We start from the raw sequence: 20,784 nt of genomic DNA on the forward strand, positions 1-20,784 counted from the left end.
CATTTGCGGGCTATTCTGGCGTGCGCTGCCAACGCTAGAGTTACACAAATGTAATGTATGATAAAAAAAAGTTAAATAGTCAATATCTTTAGTAGTTTTTTTCTACGCCACGCTAATATTCTTCTTCCTATTCGGTGCACTCTTGACAGAGCGGTCGTGATCGCTAGGAAGTAGTTGTAGTAGTAGGGGCAGATGTGATGCGCTTCACGACGTTTTGCCATCGTCGCCTATTAGTGGTCATCCTGCTGCATTGATTGACAGAGTCTCCTACGGCCGACTTAATTTGGTCAGTCCAACGCGTAGGTGACCTTCCGCGCGGTCTAGTGCCTTCCACCTTCCCCTGGACGACAAGGCGTTCGATGGACTGATCACCACGCCGAGATACGTGACCGAAGAATGTAAGGATGCGAGATTGTACTGTTGAAAACAGACGCTGCTTAATACCGAGTTCTTGTAGTATCGAGACGTTTGTACGAAACTCGGTCCACGAAACCCCAAGCATTCTCCTCCAGCACCACATTTCCAGAGCGTCTATTTTCTGCTTTTCCACATCTCGCAAGGTCCACGTTTCAGCTGCGTACTTACCGGGCTTTAGCAACCCGCGAACATTCCACGTGCCCATCTTCTGGATTTTTCGTAACTTGACGGAGTTTCCAGTAGCATTATTTCCACGTGGAGCCTGGTCTCTTACTCCAACATGGCCGGTAGTCCATTTCCCACCGCTCGCCCCGGACGCGGCGCGGCGCCGCTGGCTAGGCGGTTCGCATGGCAGTCGTGATTCTTTTGTGTCCACTTCCATAACGATTTTCTCGGGAGATTAGCTGCAGTGGTTTCCCGTTGCCTTCTGCACCAGTTCTTTTAGGGGTTATTTGAACCCCAAGGCCGCTGTAGCCTCTTCTGACCTCTGGTCAGGTATGTGGTTATACCGCCACTACTCGGTCGCCATTGCCTCGTCTGTTATCTAGCACGCTAATATAAGCTACTCGAAATACTAATCCTGTGCAGACGAAGTCGCGGTAGTTATGAAATACATTTTTGAAGGTGTAGACTATCGATTCGCCAAAGACGTCAAAAATTAGCATATTTAACTAGTATAATGCAGTTATTAGAAGTTTATTTTGTTACATTTTGGCTTTATATATCTACATTTATATATGTGAAACAAATACAACTAAGTTTTTTGAATTAGTCATTTCACTATTTCATAATAGTGAAACAAAGGATAACCAATACAGCAGGCATTAACAAAACCAAAGACTAAAATTTATTCCCTAGTGGAAACAATTCGTTCATTTTCATTCGGGCAGTCTACTTTTTATAACTAATTAAGAATGCGACAAACAAATCTCTTTGGATTTACTTCACAGAATAATCTAGTAATCGTGAAACTTAGCACTTATTGAAAGGCCAATGTTATATAATATAATGAATCTTCAATGTAGGAAATGTTCTTGCTATCTTAAGGCTAGCGCCACATTATACATATGAATATTGAAAAGTGATATTTGTATACGCACCATTACATCGAGGGTAGATGTTGGTGACATTAATACCATAAATCAATTATCTTAATAGCCATAGTAATTAACGGAAAGTATGATTCCATGTGTCGAACCTCAACCTAACTCTCGACTCTTATACTATATGTACTGACTGCAGATAGCAACGTTTTAAATATATATGATTAAAATAAAAAGGAAGATTTTTAAGGAAATAGCAAAAATGTTAGTCGACATCACAGGAGACCAAAGAGCTGGCAGCTACCTCGGACTAAGAATTAGTCTAGCTATTCAAAGGGGGAACGCTGCCAGTATCTTCGGAACCTTGTCTAAAGGACCCCTTTTAATAATAAATTTTAGTTATTATATTATATTTTTAAGGTTTTACGTTTGAAAATAAAATAATTTCCAATATTTGTATTGGAGGTAGTTAGAACCTTTGCGTTCATAACATTCAAGACGCGAATTCGTATTGTGTTAGAGATTAATTTCAACAATGCCACTTACAAGGCAATTGGATTTATCAATAGGTGATGGAAGCAGTTCTCCAGTCACGGGTTATGCTTCTTGAAAATAAAGAGAATCAGTGTGAATGTCTATGGACCGTATCACCAATCATAAAAAGCGCCTCCTTTAAAACAAGGCAATATTTGTTCACAATCAGAAAAGAATAATTTTACAATAGTGTGGTAACATAAAATGGATACAGTTTTTCTGTCTGTTTCATTAAACTGATTATTTACAAACGTATACACTCTGCCTTCTAATGTTTCTTTGACGAGTATTTCCGTTTATGTGCATCTCATAAGCTTTTCATACAAAATATATTTTTGTATGAGCGACTTTGACTTCATGTTACACTCTTGCCAATTTACATATTACAACTAGGTACTATTGTCAAACTTTTTTGTCATTCTGTTATTATCCGTTTTCTAGTCTATGCCTAAGAGTACGATTCAGAGTAGTGACTTAGCACTGTGACTCCCTTATTTAAATAATATTTCATTTTTGACATACAGCCCTGCGATTCTGTAACTCACTTCACGAACTCACACAGCGGTTTTTGCATCGGCGGTCGCTCTCAAATCAGTCGTGAAGCAGTCATTTTATGATTTGGCATTCTGAACAGGTGGGAGCTTGTAGTTTATTGTTTATCAGAATGCCAAATCATAAAATGACTGCTTCACGACTGATTTGAGAGCGACCGCCGATGCGAAAACCGCTGTGTGAGTTCGTGAAGTGAGTTACAGAATCGCAGGGCAGGAGGTGTATATTTGAATGAATTTTACTATTAGAACTAGAAATGGCACAGATTCAAGATTTATAGTGTATAAAGAGATGGTGGTATATGTACGTGGTCAATGTTTATGAATGTCTATAGATAGAGGGATATCAGGATGGCAATGCTCTTCTAAAGCCTGTTGGTGGGAGAGAGACTACATTATTTTTTAAACGAAAAAACAAAACTGGCCTACTACTACTTCGCCTTAGCTTTTTGTATCTGTTTCATGATATATTTTAGGAATATATGGGTTTTTAATTCTAAGAACAAGCAAGTATTAATTGTGCACAGCCGTGATTCGAACGGACAACCCTGGTTGAGAGGCGGACGCTCAAGCCACTGGGATAACACTGATCCATTTTTATCAATTTCATTTTTTAAACGAACACAAATTCATGTACAGATACAATATTGTTTTGTCATTAATATTACCGCCTCATGTTGCTTAGAAACTATTAAATTTTAAAGAAAATTACCTTTTTGTATAAGAAAAAATACCTTATACAAACAGGTAGCGCGGTACAATGATTTAAAGACTACAATTAGAGCAAAGTCCTTTGAAGATTTTCTAAGCGTTTCCTATAGACCAAAGAGATTTATTTTATCGAGAGGGGTGTACATTCACTGTAATATAAAAGGCGCTCAGCTTGTTTGCTGTTTACAAAGTGCATCTCACCAGGCGAGGAACCTCTCAGCATGGCTTCCTACTACGCCGTGAGTACTGGATCAGTGAAAGTGCTTGTGATTGTGGAAATGTGCTGAGCTTTAAGCTTCATATAGATTAAAAATGGGGCTTTTTGGTCGCGGTCATAATTATTGGTTATTGTATAATTTTATTACATTAGAAGCATGCTTTGGTAATTTATTAAATTAATCTTAATTATGTCATATGTTGTAGTGTTTTTAGTTAATTTAAAAAATATAAATTACATTTAAATTCTTAAATTGACCTAGCCGGAAGTATTTCGTAATTTGCTAAAGAAAAATATATTATGTACAACAGTAGTGTCACATCTTAGTGACTCTACTAAGGCGTCTTCTACTAGTAGAAGCTGGATAACATCACAGTTTGGTGAATTTTATAAATTGGTGTTCAAATATTATAATGAATATTTTATTAAAACGTTATTTAAAATATAGTATTCGTTATAAAAATTAGTACGGTGTTAAATTAATTACTTGATTTACCGATAGCCCAAGTCCAAGGCAACTATACCCCAAATCAAGTTGTTAACTATATTATGACGGCTAAGCTTGACTTGTCACATAGCCTTAAGCGATGAGATTCCCATTGGCAATAAATAATAGAGTTCCATGTAATATCCGTCGTCTGCTTTGTAGGTTTCACGACCGTCATTTGGGACCGATGTTTCAAGCGAAAAAAATACTAATAATTAAAAAAAAAATAATTAACAGGTTATATATTGTTGTACATTAAATTCCCTAGCTGAGTTACACCGTAGTTGGTATAATAGAGATAATTGGAATGTAGAATTGTATCGCCGTTAACAATAGTCTTTATATCAGCGTAATTTTAAGCCAAAAGTATCATTTTAAGTGAGTGTAATGTTATATGTATGTCAAGTAACCTATTATATAGTTGTTATGTTGTTTTAGATTGTAATCTTGAATGCACTTACATAATTCCGGCAACTATCTTGCAAGTAGAACTGACCGCTTTCCTTTTCACTTGATAGTTTAAGCTAAGATCAGAACAGATCTAATAAAATTATAAATCTTAATTAAAGATTTATTTTTATATTTTTTATTCGAATGGACAAAAAATTTATACCTATAGCATGTTTAATAATAGTTTTATCGCTTGACCTGCTTTTATCATATAAAGAGATCTCATGAAACTACTATTCTTGACTCTAATTTAACAGTCACCGTAATTTGCAATAATTTAAATTTGGCTAATCGATAACTAACCTCATTAGGTTTACTAAACCATTGTTTATGAAATGCTGTATACAATCTTACATTTTTGTTTCAGTTTGCCTTTTTACTGGCGTCTATTGGCCTCACCGCGGCGACATTTGGAGGACACGAACAGTAAGTAATGCCTCCTTACTTTAAGCTTTAAATTATATTAAGAGACCTCTGAATCTATCAAAACCTTCGAAAGAATGGTTATGCTTATTACATAGATAGATTACTTTATAAATTAATAATAAACGCTACGTTAGGATTGTTTATTTTATTAATATTGAACACATTTAATATTAAAAGTTTACGATGCAATTAATTAAACTTTTCCTAAGAAGAATAATAAGTTCTATAATACTGTACATAGAGGTATAATAGTGCCTCAGGTCGTTTAGTTTCTACATTCATCGATTAGACTGTAGAAAGCTTTAGTTTATTTTCACCTAGGGTTGGCATATTCCCAAGAATCCATCATTATAACGCGAAATGATAACGTTTCTATAAAATACTTTCGTTATTGTGTTTTTGTTTCGTGGTTGCGAATAAGTTCAATGTCAATTAATATATCAATTGCATACGTTTAACCGCAAATGTCTCTAGTCAGTGTAATTTGAATTTCTTTTGCGGTTCTCACGAGTTGTCGTAGTGAAATTCTATTGTATATACCCATTACGATTTCACTGGGTTCTACGTCTGGCCTTGCTTCGTCCTATTGTTTTAATTTCTCAGGGTTTTTCTTTAAATTGATACTTCCGCGATGCATTTTTGTGATAATTGGCATTCATGGTTAATAAGTCACGTAGAACGTTCTAACGCGTTTTGTTATGGAAAGATAGCTCTATGTCAATGAAAAGATGTGTTTGTCACTTTACTTGTTTTGAAGCCATTTTATTTAGAATTTTATTTTTTGCAGCGTCCATATCAGGGTGCACATACCCGATGATCATCATTCAACGGAGCATCACGATGACCACGGCCATGGAGGGTACGGTGGAGGCGGTGGATTTGCCGAACATCTACACGGAGGCTTTGCTGACCACCTGAAAGGGGAGCACGATCATGGGGGATTTGGTGGTGGTTTCGGCGGTGGATTTGGCGGTGATGCTGGCCATGGATATGATCTTGGTGGTCATGGAGGGGGTCATGGCGGTGGATTCGGAGGTGGTCACGATGTTGGAGGGCATGGCGGTGGACATGACATAGGTGGTCATGGCGGTGGACATGACTTAGGTGGTCACGGAGGTGGATTTGGCGGCGGACATGACTTAGGAGGTCATGGAGGTGGATTTGGAGGTGGACATGATTTAGGAGGTCATGCAGGTGGATTTGGCGGCGGACATGATCTAGGAGGTCATGGTGGTGGATTTGGAGGTGGACATGACTCAGGAAGCCATGGGGGTGGATTTAGCGGCGGACATGACATCGGAGGGCATGGGGGTGGATTCGGTGGTGGACATGACTCAGGAAGCCATGGGGGTGGATTTAGCGGTGGCCATGACATCGGAGGGCATGGGGGTGGATTCGGTGGCGGCTATGACATCGGAGGCCATGGGGGTGGATTTGGAGGTGGCCATGATATCGGAGGACACGGGGGTGGATTTGGAGGTGGCCATGATATCGGAGGACATGGGGGTGGATTTGGAGGTGGCCATGATATCGGAGGGCATGGGGGTGGATTTGGAGGTGGACATGACCTAGGCGGCCATGGTGGATTAGATATTGGAGGCCATAGTGGTGGTTTCGGAGGTGGTCACGGAGGTGGGTTTGGTAGCAGTCATGACATAGGTGGATACGGAGGAGGAAATGATATCGGAGGTCATGGAGGATTCGGAGGCTCTGGCCATGGTCATGGAGGTTTTGGCGGACAAGGTGGTTATGGCGGTGGCGCCGGGCACGGCGGGGGATTTGGGGGTGATCACGGCCACGGTGGCTTAGATATCGGACATGGACACGATGCCCACAGTGGTGGACATTCAGGAGGTCATGGCAGCCAGGACAGTTACACCCTCGCTCTATCCAGCCACGGTTCTGGAGGACTCGGTGACTTTGGGGGCCACGACAGTTATTCTGGGGGCCATGGTGGCGACAGTTACAGCGTAGGTGGAGGTCATGGAGGACTTGGAGGGCATGGCGATAGTTACAGTGTGAGTGGGGGTGGTCATGGATCAGGCAGTTTTGGGGACAGCTACACAAACGCGATAAGCGCAGGACACGGTGGTGGTCCGTATCATAAGAAATAAACTCCACCGCATTCCAACTAAGTCATAGCTCCATCGCGCGGTGAGGTCGAACCAGTATTAAAATACAATTTATTATTATAGTGTAAATAATTTAATATTAAGTTATTGTTGTGTTTATGTTTTGAAGTAAAATATTTTCTTTATCAATTTCGTTTTATTTTCTACACTAACAATTTTGTTGTGCTTTGCTAAGCGAATTCGAGTACAATTGGCGAATTTATATAAAATTACTAGCTGCCCCCGCGAACTTCGTTTCCCCTTAATATGTTATTATTACTTAGGTCACCTTTTTAGTAGCTACAACCAATATATGACACAATTTTCTATGCCCCATAGAGACTGTTCACTTTTCCGGAATAAAAACCTAAGTACTAATTAAAACTTAATTATTAATATTTTTTTTTAAATATTCATGGAATAAATAATAAAAAAAACTCGCACTCCAGTCGAGTTTTGCACTTAGTACTATATTTTGTAATTCATTTTTATTACAAATTAAAAAAGGGGTTGATCGTAGAGGTCGTTTGTGTCTAAAAATAAAATTTTGGGGTGGACCACCCTTAACAATGAGGGGGATAAAAAATTAATGTTGTCCGATTCGCAGACCTAACCGATATGCACACAAATTTCCACAAACACCGTGACACGAGAATTTTATATATTATATTGTTTAAAAATCACAAAGAACACAAGTAGCGAAATTATTGGTTATAGGATGGCCAATTATATTAATATAAAGACTATTTAGTAGGTTAAGCCAGCGTGAAAAAGTAATTAATATAAGTACCTACACGAAATGAGCACACTGCGTGAGAAAAAAAAATTATGTAATGATGCCTCATCGTTTTATGTAATTATGTGAAAGTGAGGAAATGAGATGGCCAGTTGCAATGTGCAATTACGTTCTAGTACTCAAATGTTTCGCTGTATATATACTGATATATCTATCGGCTCGATACAAGGTTCTTGATATAAGTTAAATGTCCCTGTGACATAAACAAAATCTTAAAGTTCATATTGTACTTATTCTATTATTGACCAATCAAGGATATGTAACAATACTTCATAGAAAGTAAGTGTATATAACAAAAACACAAAATATTCAGTAGCAGAAATCTCACGAACACTTACAGAAAATTATATATCGTGCAAATCAGTTAAATAGCCGTTTGACCCAACCTGAATTGTATAAGACAGTAACAATTACATATAACGACTCGTTACATAATGTAAGTACCATGAACTTACTTGGCCAGTTATGTAACGTCGAAGTGAAGGCTTTAAGCTTCTTGTACAGTAAAGTTTAACTCCCGGAAGCTCGTAAACGGGTTATGCTATAGCAGAAAGTTAAAACAGTCATACAAAAATACACAGTTTATAGAAATTGGTACAATAGAGGCAAATGTTAGGGTTACTAAGTTTTAAATAAAATTATGCACGCAACGTATCGCCATAAATGCATATGGTTTTATATATTTTATTAAATGTTTAATAAGTTAGAAAAGTACCTTCTTTATTCATAAATGTATTACAACGCTTAAAATCTACAGTATCTTTTGTCTTCTCGCCGTAAAATCACTTTGATGAGTAAACTTAGTTAACTTACTCTTAGTCTGAGACATTTTTTTAAGTTTTTACATCAACCGCGACCACGTAGAAATGTTATTCGCCATATGTAATTTCAGCACATGCATTGGGTATGTATTATGTAATCCTAAAAGTGACCCAATTTTGGGTTTGTTCAATTGTTAATAGTTAAAAGGAAATAAATAACACGTACAAAAAATATAAAGATCTGTAAATAAACAACGTTATTGTGCACTTAAAAGATGCAAATGCACCATAAACGCGTAATGTCTTAAAGTTTTTTGGCAGGCGTTAAATAAAATCCAGATTTCAATTTTAAAATTTACTTACAACTTCTAAGAATTCGTTTAAAATGCATGAATTCCGTTATGCTTTATATTTACAGAAGGAGTATTTTACTCAATAAATAAGTTCTCTTAGCTAACTCGTATCGTTTCATGAAATTATCACAATAGACTTTGGATTTAGGCAACAATAATAAGGGCTAAGATCACGAATTTATACAATATACCTATTTTAAAGCTAATAATAATTTAATAGTCCAATTTCACTAGATTTTGTCACCATATTTAAGTTTCCCTCTTACCGTTGTTGGGCTATTGGGATCACTGTATGAGCGCTGATGATCTGCTAAGTTCTGAGATCCTTTTCTAAAATCATTACCTGACATTACACTAAAATTTTCATTAGAATTTTTGTTTGCTTCACGTAATCTCTTGCTTTCCCTCGAGTCCGATGATTGTTCCATACTTTGATGATTCGTAGTGGATGGTGGAGTCGTTACAGATGTTGTGTGAGGTGTGCTAGATTTTGGGGCTTCTACATACTGAAAGTTGTCATTTGAAGCCTCTGGTGAAGAGATAGACTCTCCTTTTAATGATTTAGAGCTTAACATAGAAATAAAATCTTGTATTGATGATGGAGATTTGAATGATACATCTGTGGGAGTGACTAAATTTGTTGATTGAGTCTGGTCAAATATATCGAGATTGTCCAAAGCGGTGGGTGTATCGTCATTTATTGCCGGATCGTTTCCTAAATGGTCAACATATGTAACATGATCTTTTCCTCCAAATTTAACATTCTGTTTTGATATTGATTTCTTTCTATCCTTCTGTGGCGTTAAAGTAAGACTGCCGCTATCATTCTTGTCTTCAGATGTATAAAGATTTGACGACGAAGAGCCAAATGTATCATATTCAAAGTTGTTCGCATAATTTTCTTTAAAATTTGCTAATGCGTCTTTGTATTTATTTAGATTTGCTGATTTAGACGCCATGCTTCCAAAATTATTAGGCTTATAGTCGTGTACGACTGTAGATGAAACACTGTACGGTGAAGAAATGCTTGATGGTTGCATTCTAAAATCCGTTGCTGATTTGCCAAAAAAAGATGATATCAAATTCCTTTGTTTGGCATTAGCTTTTTTTATTCCGTAATCAGACAGTTGCTTAAAGCTATTTTCTTCAGCAGTTGATCCAAACGCCGATGTAGGTACTGATGGCCGTAAGTTTTTCTTCAATCTGTTATCTCCGTATATTCCTTCGTAGTAAGAGAAATCTGAAGAAGGAGCTTTTATCGGCTTCTTAAACTTTGGTATTTTATTTTTTATGGTATTAATGTTTCCTATCCTCATACCTTGGCCGTTGTACGACACTTTGGGTAAACTTAAAGCTTCTTTTGTAATATCAACTCCTGAAGGTATTTCCCCATGGTCATGGAATATGTGATCATGCGTGACTTCACGTGGATTGTAGGCGGCGTATTCAAAATGTGGTGTGGCCATTGTACCTAGTGCAGATAAGCCACCATACGGATGTGTTGGAATAGCAATTATTGCCGCTCCAGCTTTGAAAGGATTGATCGCAGTTGGTCTTGTAATAGCTGTCATACCTGCTAAAGGATCGACTCCAATAATATTGTGATACTTAGAGTTTTGATCATATAATAATTTATGTATATGTTCTTCAGTGTACGTATGAATGTGTTCAGTATCACCGTCGATAATTTTTTCAACTCGTGGTGGTTTTTTAAGTTTTCTGATGGTTCCTGAACCATCTACATCGGAATAAAATTGTTCGTGGAAAGTGGATACGGGATGTTCCGCTTCCGCAAGGGTTCCAGGTTGTGGTGGTCTGCGGCGTCCAGGAACTCGTTTTGGTTTATTTTTCTTAACTACTTTCTTTCGCGGTGGATCATTTAGTTTTATAATTTTTACTCGGTTCGATGGATGATTTGACGCAATAGATACGGGTTGGGCTGAATATCCTGATGGCCCGAAGCTTTCATTTGGCTCAGATGCTGATATGTCATATTCTTGTTCATCGACTTCAGTGTGTGTTGGTCCATAGTAGCCTCTAGCGTGGTACAGAGGTAGGAGGTGTGAAGCGGCGGCTGAGAGACTCGGCCCTCGTCCCTGATGTTCTTCGTACAGGTCCATGCCGTTAAGTGGAACGATGTGGTTGATTCCGGGCAAGGCGCTAGTCGGCACCGCCACTGAGCCCTCAGCGCTCGGCATGTAGGCCGGGGCATATTGTGAGGACGCAGGGTGGTTCGTTATGTATATTTTTTTATGGTGGTGTATATGCTTCACTTTCTGTGGTAGATGTATGCGAATTTTTTTTCTGTAACAATAGAAAATTAGTGATGTTATACCAAAAATATTTTCATACACCAAGGTGATGGACGGTTACATAATATGTATACATGCGGAACAAACAATATGTAAAAGGCAATGGTCGTTGCGTTCGCATGCGTGTTATTCGTAAGTTGTTCCGTCTAGTGTCAATGGACCGAGTCGGCTTTCCCCGTCGTAATACCGACACCCCGTCACATTTGATATTGAAATAATAATAATACACGATGTTTTATTATAATTTATGCACTTTCTATAGTATGACATTGAGAGATATAATCGCATTGCGTTTAAAAAAAAAGTTCGCACAGCATTATAATTCCTTAAGGCTATATCGCTAGCTTTTATTACTAAATAATAAGCTAATTCTATAAATACTTACTTAGGTCCATCTGCCTGAATAGGTACAGATGCAACAGCTACAAGAAGAGTGAACTGTAACAAAAAAATATAATTATAAATAATTGCTATAGCGTATAGAGAGATATATAGAGCTTTTACACACACTCGCCCTTTAAAATATAATAGATAGAGCTAGTAAAACATTACGACGTGTTTCTCTGCCATAACATCAGGCAGAGCCTTAGAGGCTTGAATTGGAAAGAAGCTGCCTAATCCGTAGCAAGAAATTGTGAAATAAAGTTTTGTAGTTAATTTATCAATTGTGATGATTTTTATATTAAACTAGCAGACCGGCCAAGCGTTGCTGTGGCTAAGGTTTTAGTTATATTACATAGTAGTAACCTATTCAAGGGAAACGGTAGGAGAAGACCAGTCATGGGGACCACCATGCTTTTTTGGTGGTTATGCCATTAAATTGTAGCTTATGTGAAACGTTGGTACTTTCAACACAGCGCCATCTGTTAGAGTTGTGACTATCAAATAATAAACAAATATCTTGCAATAAAATAACATTGCGGGTATAAATCGAGATGTAAACTATCCTATCTTTTAAGTTAGATCAAACTGCACACGGTGTGCAAATTTGATTGATATCGGTTCGGTAGTTTAGGAGTCCATAGCGGACAAACAACGTGACACGTAATTTATATACATTAAGATTTAAAATTCTATGTGTAATCGAAATGAAATTTGACAAATAATGGTAATTGTTCTATCTTGTGGTATAACGCGTTTTAAAATGATATGTTTTTTTAATAATCTATAAATATTTTTAGGTTGTGTTGTTGCGGCAAGGTTTTACAAACATACTTCCGTCAGCGATGATATTGGGTAATGTTCAAGTAAGTATATAAAAAGATTTAAAAAAACATATGACTTTCAAATATCTATGAAATCGTAAGAGTTGATGAAATCTTTAAAGTTTCTGTAATGCCGATTACACTCAAAATCCGTTTCATTGATTTGAGCGCGAAATAAAGTCACAATCACACAAAGTTTAACCTTATTAATAAAACTAAATCGCGCGCTTATAACTAAAATACGATTTCGTCAAATTGTGTTTACGTTATATTATATATATATTATGTAAGAGTAAACAGCGTAGTTAGACTGAATTATTTTTTAATAAAAAAATATTGCAATTAAGTCGAGTAATTATTGTCTCGACTTTGTTATTCAGCGGTTTAATTTTAATATATTGTATGCATAACAAATTTAATCAAATACTGCAATTTCTATGTGACAGTACAATTGCATCAACTTTCTATACACTTTGTATAGAACACGTTATCGATCGAGCTTCCATTTAATACCATACGTATAAGTTTTCCATATAAATATCTATCCTTACTTTTCTGTTACTATTAGATGTTACGTACTGTTATCTTGTTAATAAAAGTTCTCTTAAAGTTTTAATCTTCTGAATTTTAGTACCAGTGGTACTAGATAATAAAAACATATGCTTAACATATTTAATAATTGATAAAACTGTGTTGTTGGAATTCGAATATATTCTGCCCAATGTTTCATTGTCTTCGAAATAAACATATAAAAAATAATATATTGTAAACGTTACGGTTAACAAAGGCGGTTGTATAAACTTCATAAATAGCACCTATTAAAAACTGTTACATCAACTCATGTATTCAAAAGAGCTTTAGAAAAAAGAGTGTAGGGGCTACCACCAGTACGCCTACTGGACAATCAATACATTTATGAATAAACTAACTGATGTAAGCGACATTAGTTAGTTTATTCATAAATGTACTAAGTAATGTAAGCGAATTTTTAAAATCATTAACCAGGCACCCCAATTGTCATTGTTTCAATCGAATAGATGCATGAGGCAGACATCCGCTTGTGTCTGTTATGTTGATTCTGTACGCACAACGGACATATTAAGAGTATCAGTGCGGAAACTGAGTCCACAAACCATATATTGATTTCAGTACATCAAAGGATTTCAACGCTACACTGAGTCTATTCAGCATTCACATCATATTGATTTGTATATTATTTGTATTTGTAGCGAGACTGCGTTTTACAATTATTTCCTTTGCATAGGTCTTTGGATCCTTTTAAGAGATTTTACGCATTATTATTTCCACGTTTATTTATGTTTAAAGATACAAATACTTAAGTAAACTCTGTCCGCTATCATTTATTAGAGTCAATGTTGTGTACACCTATTATGAGATTGCATGCTAGAATAAAACCCAATATTGTTAATTAGAGAATATATACATGTAATCTGTTCGTGTTCCTTAATAAATAAATAAATTATTAGTACACTTATGTACAATTTGTGATATAGTTTTTGGGAATAGAACAATTCATACACATCACTTAATTTTAACCTTATAAAAGCTTTACTAAGGTATTTCAAATAGTATCTATTAGATTCATAGGCTATGTAGATCATAGAATTTCTTTGACACATCGTTAATTTCGCGGACTGCCCGACTCAGAATTAATATGTAAATAAATTGAAGACCTTCTTTCTTTAAGTCTTTGAATATGTTTTGAAATTACTTGTTATATAAATAGTGATGTTCGCGTTTAAGGTAAAGAACATATACATAATATAACGCAACTCTGATTTAAGGAAGAACCCTTTTTAAGCTTGTAAAGGTTTTTAAGTTTATTTTAATTCTGAGTACGGTCTATCCATTATACACTCACAATCACTTAACACATTCACAACACAACACAATACCAACCAATTTCAACCAATCCATTGTTGCCTCCCCGTGGAACGATGTTGTATATGCGATCCACACTAAACCGCACTGATGTACAGACTCGTATAGTAATTGTTTGCGTTACGCATGTACATTTATAACATTCATTTTTACGCCTGAACGAATCTTCATTCACGCTGATTTTAAATATTTTTCTTAGTTCCGAAGGGATTGATTTCCATATGTATAAAAAGATAAAAACCTTTTTAGATGTGGGCCTCAGATTTCTGTGTTCGTTTCATGATTATTTGTCAATAGGCAACTAGGTGATCAGCCTCCAGTGCCTGATATTCACCGTTCATTTTTGAGTCTAAGGCAAGCCTTTTTCCTCACGATGTTTTCCTTCACCGTTCGGACGAAAGTTAAATGCGCACATAGACAGAAAGTTCATTGGTGCACAGCCGGGGATCAAATCTACGACCTCAGGGAAGAGAGTCACACGCTGAAGCCAACAGTTGTCTATATAAAAATACCGTCTGCCTCCTGTAACATATACAAAAAAACAACACAAAGTCGCTTAACCAATGTTAGAGGGCTGTGGTAATTATTGCAATAAGCTTTGTTTAACTAAAATTTAATTGAAATGATGCGTGTTTAACAGTACTGATTGATTTTTCATTCTATGTACACATGATCAGGCGAAGGAAAACGTCGTGAAAAGCGTCAAGAAACCAAAGATCTACCTACATGTCTGGACTAGACTGCATGTAAATAAAAATGAGCAACATGTGTAGGTAGTTTCTCATGAGATTGAGTTTAAAATAATTTTTCTTCAGTCAAATTAATACTTTTAGTAAAAGTTCTTAGTAAAAGTAATTTATTATTTGAAATACTAATAATAACTCAGTTGCGCTTCATCAGATTTTTTATCATTTTTTATAGAAAAGTAGGCGATCAGCCTTCTGTCTTACACATCGCTTTTTGGGTTTGAGACATACCGGTTTCCTCACGATATCCTTCACCTTACGAGCCGGTGATGGAACCTACGACCCCATTGATGAGATTCTTTTATTATATACTAGTGCTGAATTTTCCCATATTTCTTCTCATTATTATCTTCAGGTTCTCAGACGTAGATTAACTAATTCATACAGCTATCTATCACCTACAGTTAAATTAACCAATAAGCTGGTAGTTCTATTATCTCATTGCTTTAATTTTTCATACACAGTTTTACCCGTCAGCTTTTAAACTCAAACTCTAGACATAACTAAAACGTCTAGGAAAACACAAACCTTTTAACAATTAGGTATTTTATATACATTGTATGTTATTTATTTATACTTTGTTACATTATAGTCATTAATTAATACATAATGAAAGTAAAGCCAGTTATCTAAGTAATTCTTCCGCGGTGTTAATTGTTTACTTAATTTTATCAATCATTCAGAATAATATTTAAGTATTGAGGAAATCGAAATCTTTGAATGCAATTCTACTTCGAGCTTTTATACAAATATCAGTTGTTAAAATGCATTAATTCATATATTAATTATTATGCAGTATATTCATAGATTTTTAAGTTGCAACACTTCAGCAACGCAGATTTATTCAAATCCTAAATAATAATCTCAAATGTTTGGCCAGAGTGATAATGGAGAGTTAACATAATACATTTAGTTGCGTAAATACTTTAAAGTTTTGGCGAATAGACAGACGCGCACCAGAAGGTGGAGGTCAGTCAATTCGACGATTCGAAATCAATATTAAAACCCAGAACCTTTTTATTAGCGATAATAATGATCTGAAGATTGCTCGTCGTTCAATTTTGTTCCGTTTGTTCACAATTCATTGTGAAGTGGTAAAACCAGTATAGATTTCCAATTACTGAAGTTTGATTAACTTTTATATAAGCTATTATTATTATTGATAGTATTATATCAACAAAAGTGATCTATAAATACTTATTAAATACACGGTAATGTGTCATTGATACCCATAGAAGAGCTATCCCGTGAAACCTATGTCGCCTCGGTAACCAAAAGACTGACCTGCGATACCTATCTCGATATAATTACCAGTGGCGCTACAATCTTTTTAGAACTGAGTCTCAGATTTCTGAAACTGTTTCATGATCATTTGTCAATGTAATAAGCTAGCAAGTGATGGTGATCAGCATCGTGTGCGGGACACAACGTTGACTATTTTGGGTCTAAGGCAACGATGTTCTCCTTCACCGTTCGAGTGTATGTTAAATATATAGAAAGTCCATTGGTGCACAGCAGGGTATCGAAGCTACGACCTCAGGGATGATAATCCGACACTGAAGCCACTAGGCCAAAACTGCTCAATATTAGAACATTATATCCAAAATTAATACACATTATCATTTTATGATAGTCTTTTCGATTTGAATGAAATATTGAAATCGTGCAAATATTGAAATAACTACTCGTATATATACCAATTGAGTACAAGATCGAGAACGCTATCGCTATTGAGAGTTATATAGCATAGGCGCTGCTTCTAGCCGCTTTGATACGATTGAAGCCCGGGCCGAGTGGACTGGTAAAAGCGTCATACAAGTGTACCTACTAGGATCGCTTTTTTATATCCTTTTTATATGATGTTATGTGATACCGCCCATGTACATTCACATTGCCAGAAGGCTCGCAAGTGCATTGCCAGCCTCGTGAATTGGTACGCTCTTTTCTTAAAAGACCCTAAGTCGAATTGGTTCGGAAATACTTCAGCACATAGTGGTGGTGCGCGACAAAAATTGCCTCAAAACCGCTCAGTTGTGAAACACTACGTCTATACTGTACTACGTCGATATTTCGAAATAATCACGGAATTCCAGATTGGGGCTATCATTCTTTTTTTTACCTATGTGGAAGTAGACATAGTGTCAAACTGAGGGTTCCATTCTTACTCTGTTACATCTGGCCAGCAGCATTATACGGCTGTGAGACATCACATCCACAGAGGAAAATTTAGACTAGAGTAAGATACCCGGCAATTCCAGTTATTAACAGAAAACCTTTAGCAATAAAGTGGCACCAGAACAAGAAGGTTGAAAAAAGTTAGCTTAATCAACATTCTTTGAATAAAATTTTAACAAGATACTTAATGACCCATACGCCGTTGAGTTTATTAGACGGAATCTAAACATGATTAATGTGATAAAGAATGAGACTCGGTAAATATGATCGCATGCTCGTGGTCACGCGATGTATGAGCATCCGCATTACCGCCGCACGCGCAGGGTTATCACACATAAATTTGTCATCATTGATTTTATTCAAATAATCTGTACTAGACGTCTTGGATGCTATTAAGCAATCTTTTGTATTGCCGTCGAAATGTTAAATAAGCATATATAGGTTTTTCTTTATTATAGTTTAGTACAGTGTTCGAACCAAGGCAAACAATAATGCTTATAATATCAAACCTTTATTGTTTTAAATATATCGTTTATTTAAACCTAAACATAACAACAAACATACAGTATTTACAATTTTCTTAACCTAAACCTTAAATATATAATAAAAATAACTAAAAATCAATTAAAAAGTTTGGTCCCTGTGGCAGTGTACCTTTAACGCTGGCAGCATTTTCTCGCTGTATTACGATACTTATTCGTTAAGCTAGGAAAGCACCAGCTCTCGTATCATCGGTACTATCTACCAGGCGCTAATTAAAGATCTAAGCTGTGGGTGCACTTGAACTAAGGCCTAAGAGTCTCTACTTCAATGGGAAAAAATTTACACATTACAGGAAAGACTCTTATATTTAAGCCGTTTATTATTTTCCGCCTCCCTTTTCATCCCATACTAAAGCCCGTCCCATCTTCCAAGGGATCAACGACATCACATCCGGCTTCTTGCCACCGTCTCTGCCTGTTGGCTCCAAAATAGCTGGAACATGGACATTATTGAATAAAATTACATTCATTGATATTATTATTTATTTCTTGTAGACACCTCTGTCTGACAGAAGTTAAGCCGGTAATGGATGTAAGAAAACCGTAGGGTCGAGAATCGTTGTCATCTGTATAAATGTCATCAAATTCATTCTACTAAAAACGTACTTGAGAGAGAAATATACCATATTATTATAATACGAAACTAGAAAGGTTTAAAAATAAATAGACAATTTTTTTACTGTACTTCAACTTCGGATAGTTGTTTAATATATATTAGTAGTAAATTATATATATCAATTTATAATAAAAAAGAAATATTTTTTTTTATAAATATGGCAGCAGCTTTTGAAGCCAGCATTTAATTTAGGCTAAGTGATATAATGTAACCAATCATAAAATCTTAAACATGTTCGTTCATAGCAGCCCTAATTTGCGATCACTTAGTAATAGCAATAGACAATCTGCGACTGAGGAAATCGAAACGTATCATCAAGCTCCTGAAAAGTTGAACAGGACAGGTTACGACAGGTTTATGTTAGTTTTAATAATAACAAATTTGATTTTAGAAATATGAGAGACAATTGTTATCCTCCACCTCCTACTCTCATATCGTTTTAAAGATTATTCAGTTATAGCCACAATAGGAATGAAGTATTTACCGAAGTAACTAATCAATTCGAGTCATACTATGTAGTCTCGCTAGCCACACTAGCATTGTGATTTCACACATAATCTAACAAGACCTCTTCAGTACTCTATTCTAAAAGAGTTTTGGAATATAGTTGAAGTAATTTAAAGACATCAAACGGATAGACTTGAGATAAGCCTTTGATTGCCTTATACTCCGTGGCGCAAAAGTTCTGGCACTAAAGAAAATTAGTTTATTTTTTTTATATAACATTTCCTGTCATTCTGTTGTTGAAAATTATGTAGTGAACAAATGTAAAATACACTGAAAATAAACATGGACCGTTTTACTCCCCAAGAACGTGGCATAATCTTGTTTAAAGATAGATTGAATGAAACTTATATGTATTATCCTTTATTAAAACCTAAACATAACAATCAAATATACAGTATTTACAATATAACCTACATACTACATAGTAATAATAAAAATTAATAAAAAAGTAGAAACAAATTTCAAGTTTGGTCCCTGTGGCAATGTGCAACTTGCAGCATTTCCTCGTTGTATTGCGATGCTTATTCGTGAAGCGAGGAAAGCACCAGCTCTGGTGTCACTGTTAACTCATAACCTTTTAAGTAAAATTTAACTTTAAAAATTATCTGGTTGTAGAAATAGTTTGTGTTAGTACAAATAAAGACACTAACTTGTTATATATCCAATATTACGCATACGTTACATGTTATATCCGGTCGGAAGTTGTGTAAGCGCATCGGTAGTGCACTTCGGAAACAAATACCTTACGTAATTTTCCTTGGACTGGTGATCATAAAATACCGATGTAATTCATAAGGGACTCATATGTATAATCAGTCTGGTGCAGTTTTTCCCAAGCCATGAGCCATAAGCCTGTGTAATATACATCATTTTTATGATAATAATAATTTATTTATTGCAAGAATATGGTACAAAAATGTGTAAGGTGGTACAATCGTAAGTTAGCATATTTTGTTACACACAAGGGCGCACAAATTTGTCTTTAAAAGTATTTTACATTTTACATTATTAGTCATATCATATATACTACAGGTTACCACAGGTTTGTTGTGGTGTTGTTAGATTTGCGGGGCAATTATATAATTAATTTTTAATTTTAATATTGAATAAACACTAAACCTAACCTACTTATATAATATTTAGGGCAATATTGTAACATTTTTGTTATGTGGGATTGGTTATGTGGGACTCACTGCTTTGCATACCCACTAAAACCCGACAGCGCCACCAGCATTCGCCCGAGGCAAGTCACGGTAGTTGCGTAGCCTTGTCCATATCCCGTCACGCGATCAGCCGTTGAAATCACGGTCCTCTATATCCATGAACGATGTGGAATGGACCTTGGCACGCCAAGGACCATTCACATCGGCCAATTCGCCTTTGACTTCGCTCCAATGCGGCATGAACCCCTGTTCCCCCCCGCTGAAGCGTCTGCGTGCTCAGGATTACACAAGGCGTTGCTCGGTGCAACAGCGACGGTGGTCACATCCAACGCGGATGGGCTGCGGGAAAGACTTCCCTGGCCCTCGCCGCCCCTTCTTTTCGGCGCATGACGGGCTCTTAAAATCTTTGGAGGACTTCCTATGTGCCGTCACTGTCGGTGCTTGTAACTGCTATTCTCACAATGTTATCGAGAGTAGCATCCTCGCCCTGTAGCACGCCCAGTAGAGGCCTCCTTTCCACCTCCCATGGTAGGCAATCCATTAGAGTGTGGAGCGCGTCATCAACAACACCGGCGTCACAATGGTGGCAGGTTGTGGTACCTCCCCACGCTCGACTACCTTGCGTAAATAGCTGCCGAAACAGCCGAGTCCAGACGAATCGGTAGCTCCCGCCTCCTCACCCATTTCTCGAGATGTGGACTCGTTGATGGTGCAAAACCCGACGCTCGCTCCAGGCCAGTTCCTCCGCCTAGAACTTAG

General features: G+C 36.6%; 2 protein-coding genes across 2 annotated transcripts; one reads left to right on the plus strand and one right to left on the minus strand.

Moving 5' to 3' along the window:
• The first annotated feature begins 3,397 nt into the window (after positions 1–3,397).
• Positions 3,398–7,093, plus strand: LOC125062869 (glycine-rich cell wall structural protein-like). Its single transcript, XM_047669093.1, has 3 exons — positions 3,398–3,495; positions 4,778–4,836; positions 5,624–7,093. The coding sequence occupies exons 1-3, from the start codon at positions 3,478–3,480 to the stop codon at positions 6,948–6,950; spliced, it is 1,404 nt and encodes a 467-aa protein (XP_047525049.1). The 5' UTR covers positions 3,398–3,477; the 3' UTR covers positions 6,951–7,093.
• Positions 7,094–8,844: 1,751 nt separating this feature from the next.
• On the minus strand, positions 8,845–14,367 carry LOC125062487. The gene is made up of 3 exons (XM_047668468.1): positions 14,295–14,367; positions 11,555–11,607; positions 8,845–11,161 (listed from the first exon to the last, which is right to left on the minus strand). Exons 1-3 carry the CDS (start codon positions 14,310–14,312, stop codon positions 9,088–9,090), a joined length of 2,145 nt encoding a protein of 714 aa, XP_047524424.1. The 5' UTR covers positions 14,313–14,367; the 3' UTR covers positions 8,845–9,087.
• Positions 14,368–20,784: the final 6,417 nt, after the last annotated feature.

Source organism: Pieris napi, chromosome Z (genome assembly GCF_905475465.1).
Source record: "Pieris napi chromosome Z, ilPieNapi1.2, whole genome shotgun sequence".
Classification (NCBI taxonomy): Eukaryota; Metazoa; Arthropoda; class Insecta; order Lepidoptera; family Pieridae; genus Pieris; species Pieris napi.

Coding starts and splice junctions, on each gene's coding strand:
- LOC125062869 (XM_047669093.1), top strand. Junction 4,837..5,623: donor ACATTTGGAGGACACGAACA/GTAAGTAATGCC, acceptor TATTTTTTGCAG/CGTCCATATCAGGGTGCACA.
- LOC125062487 (XM_047668468.1), bottom strand. Junction 11,162..11,554: donor ATTCAGGCAGATGGACCTAA/GTAAGTATTTAT, acceptor CTATTGTTACAG/AAAAAAAATTCGCATACATC.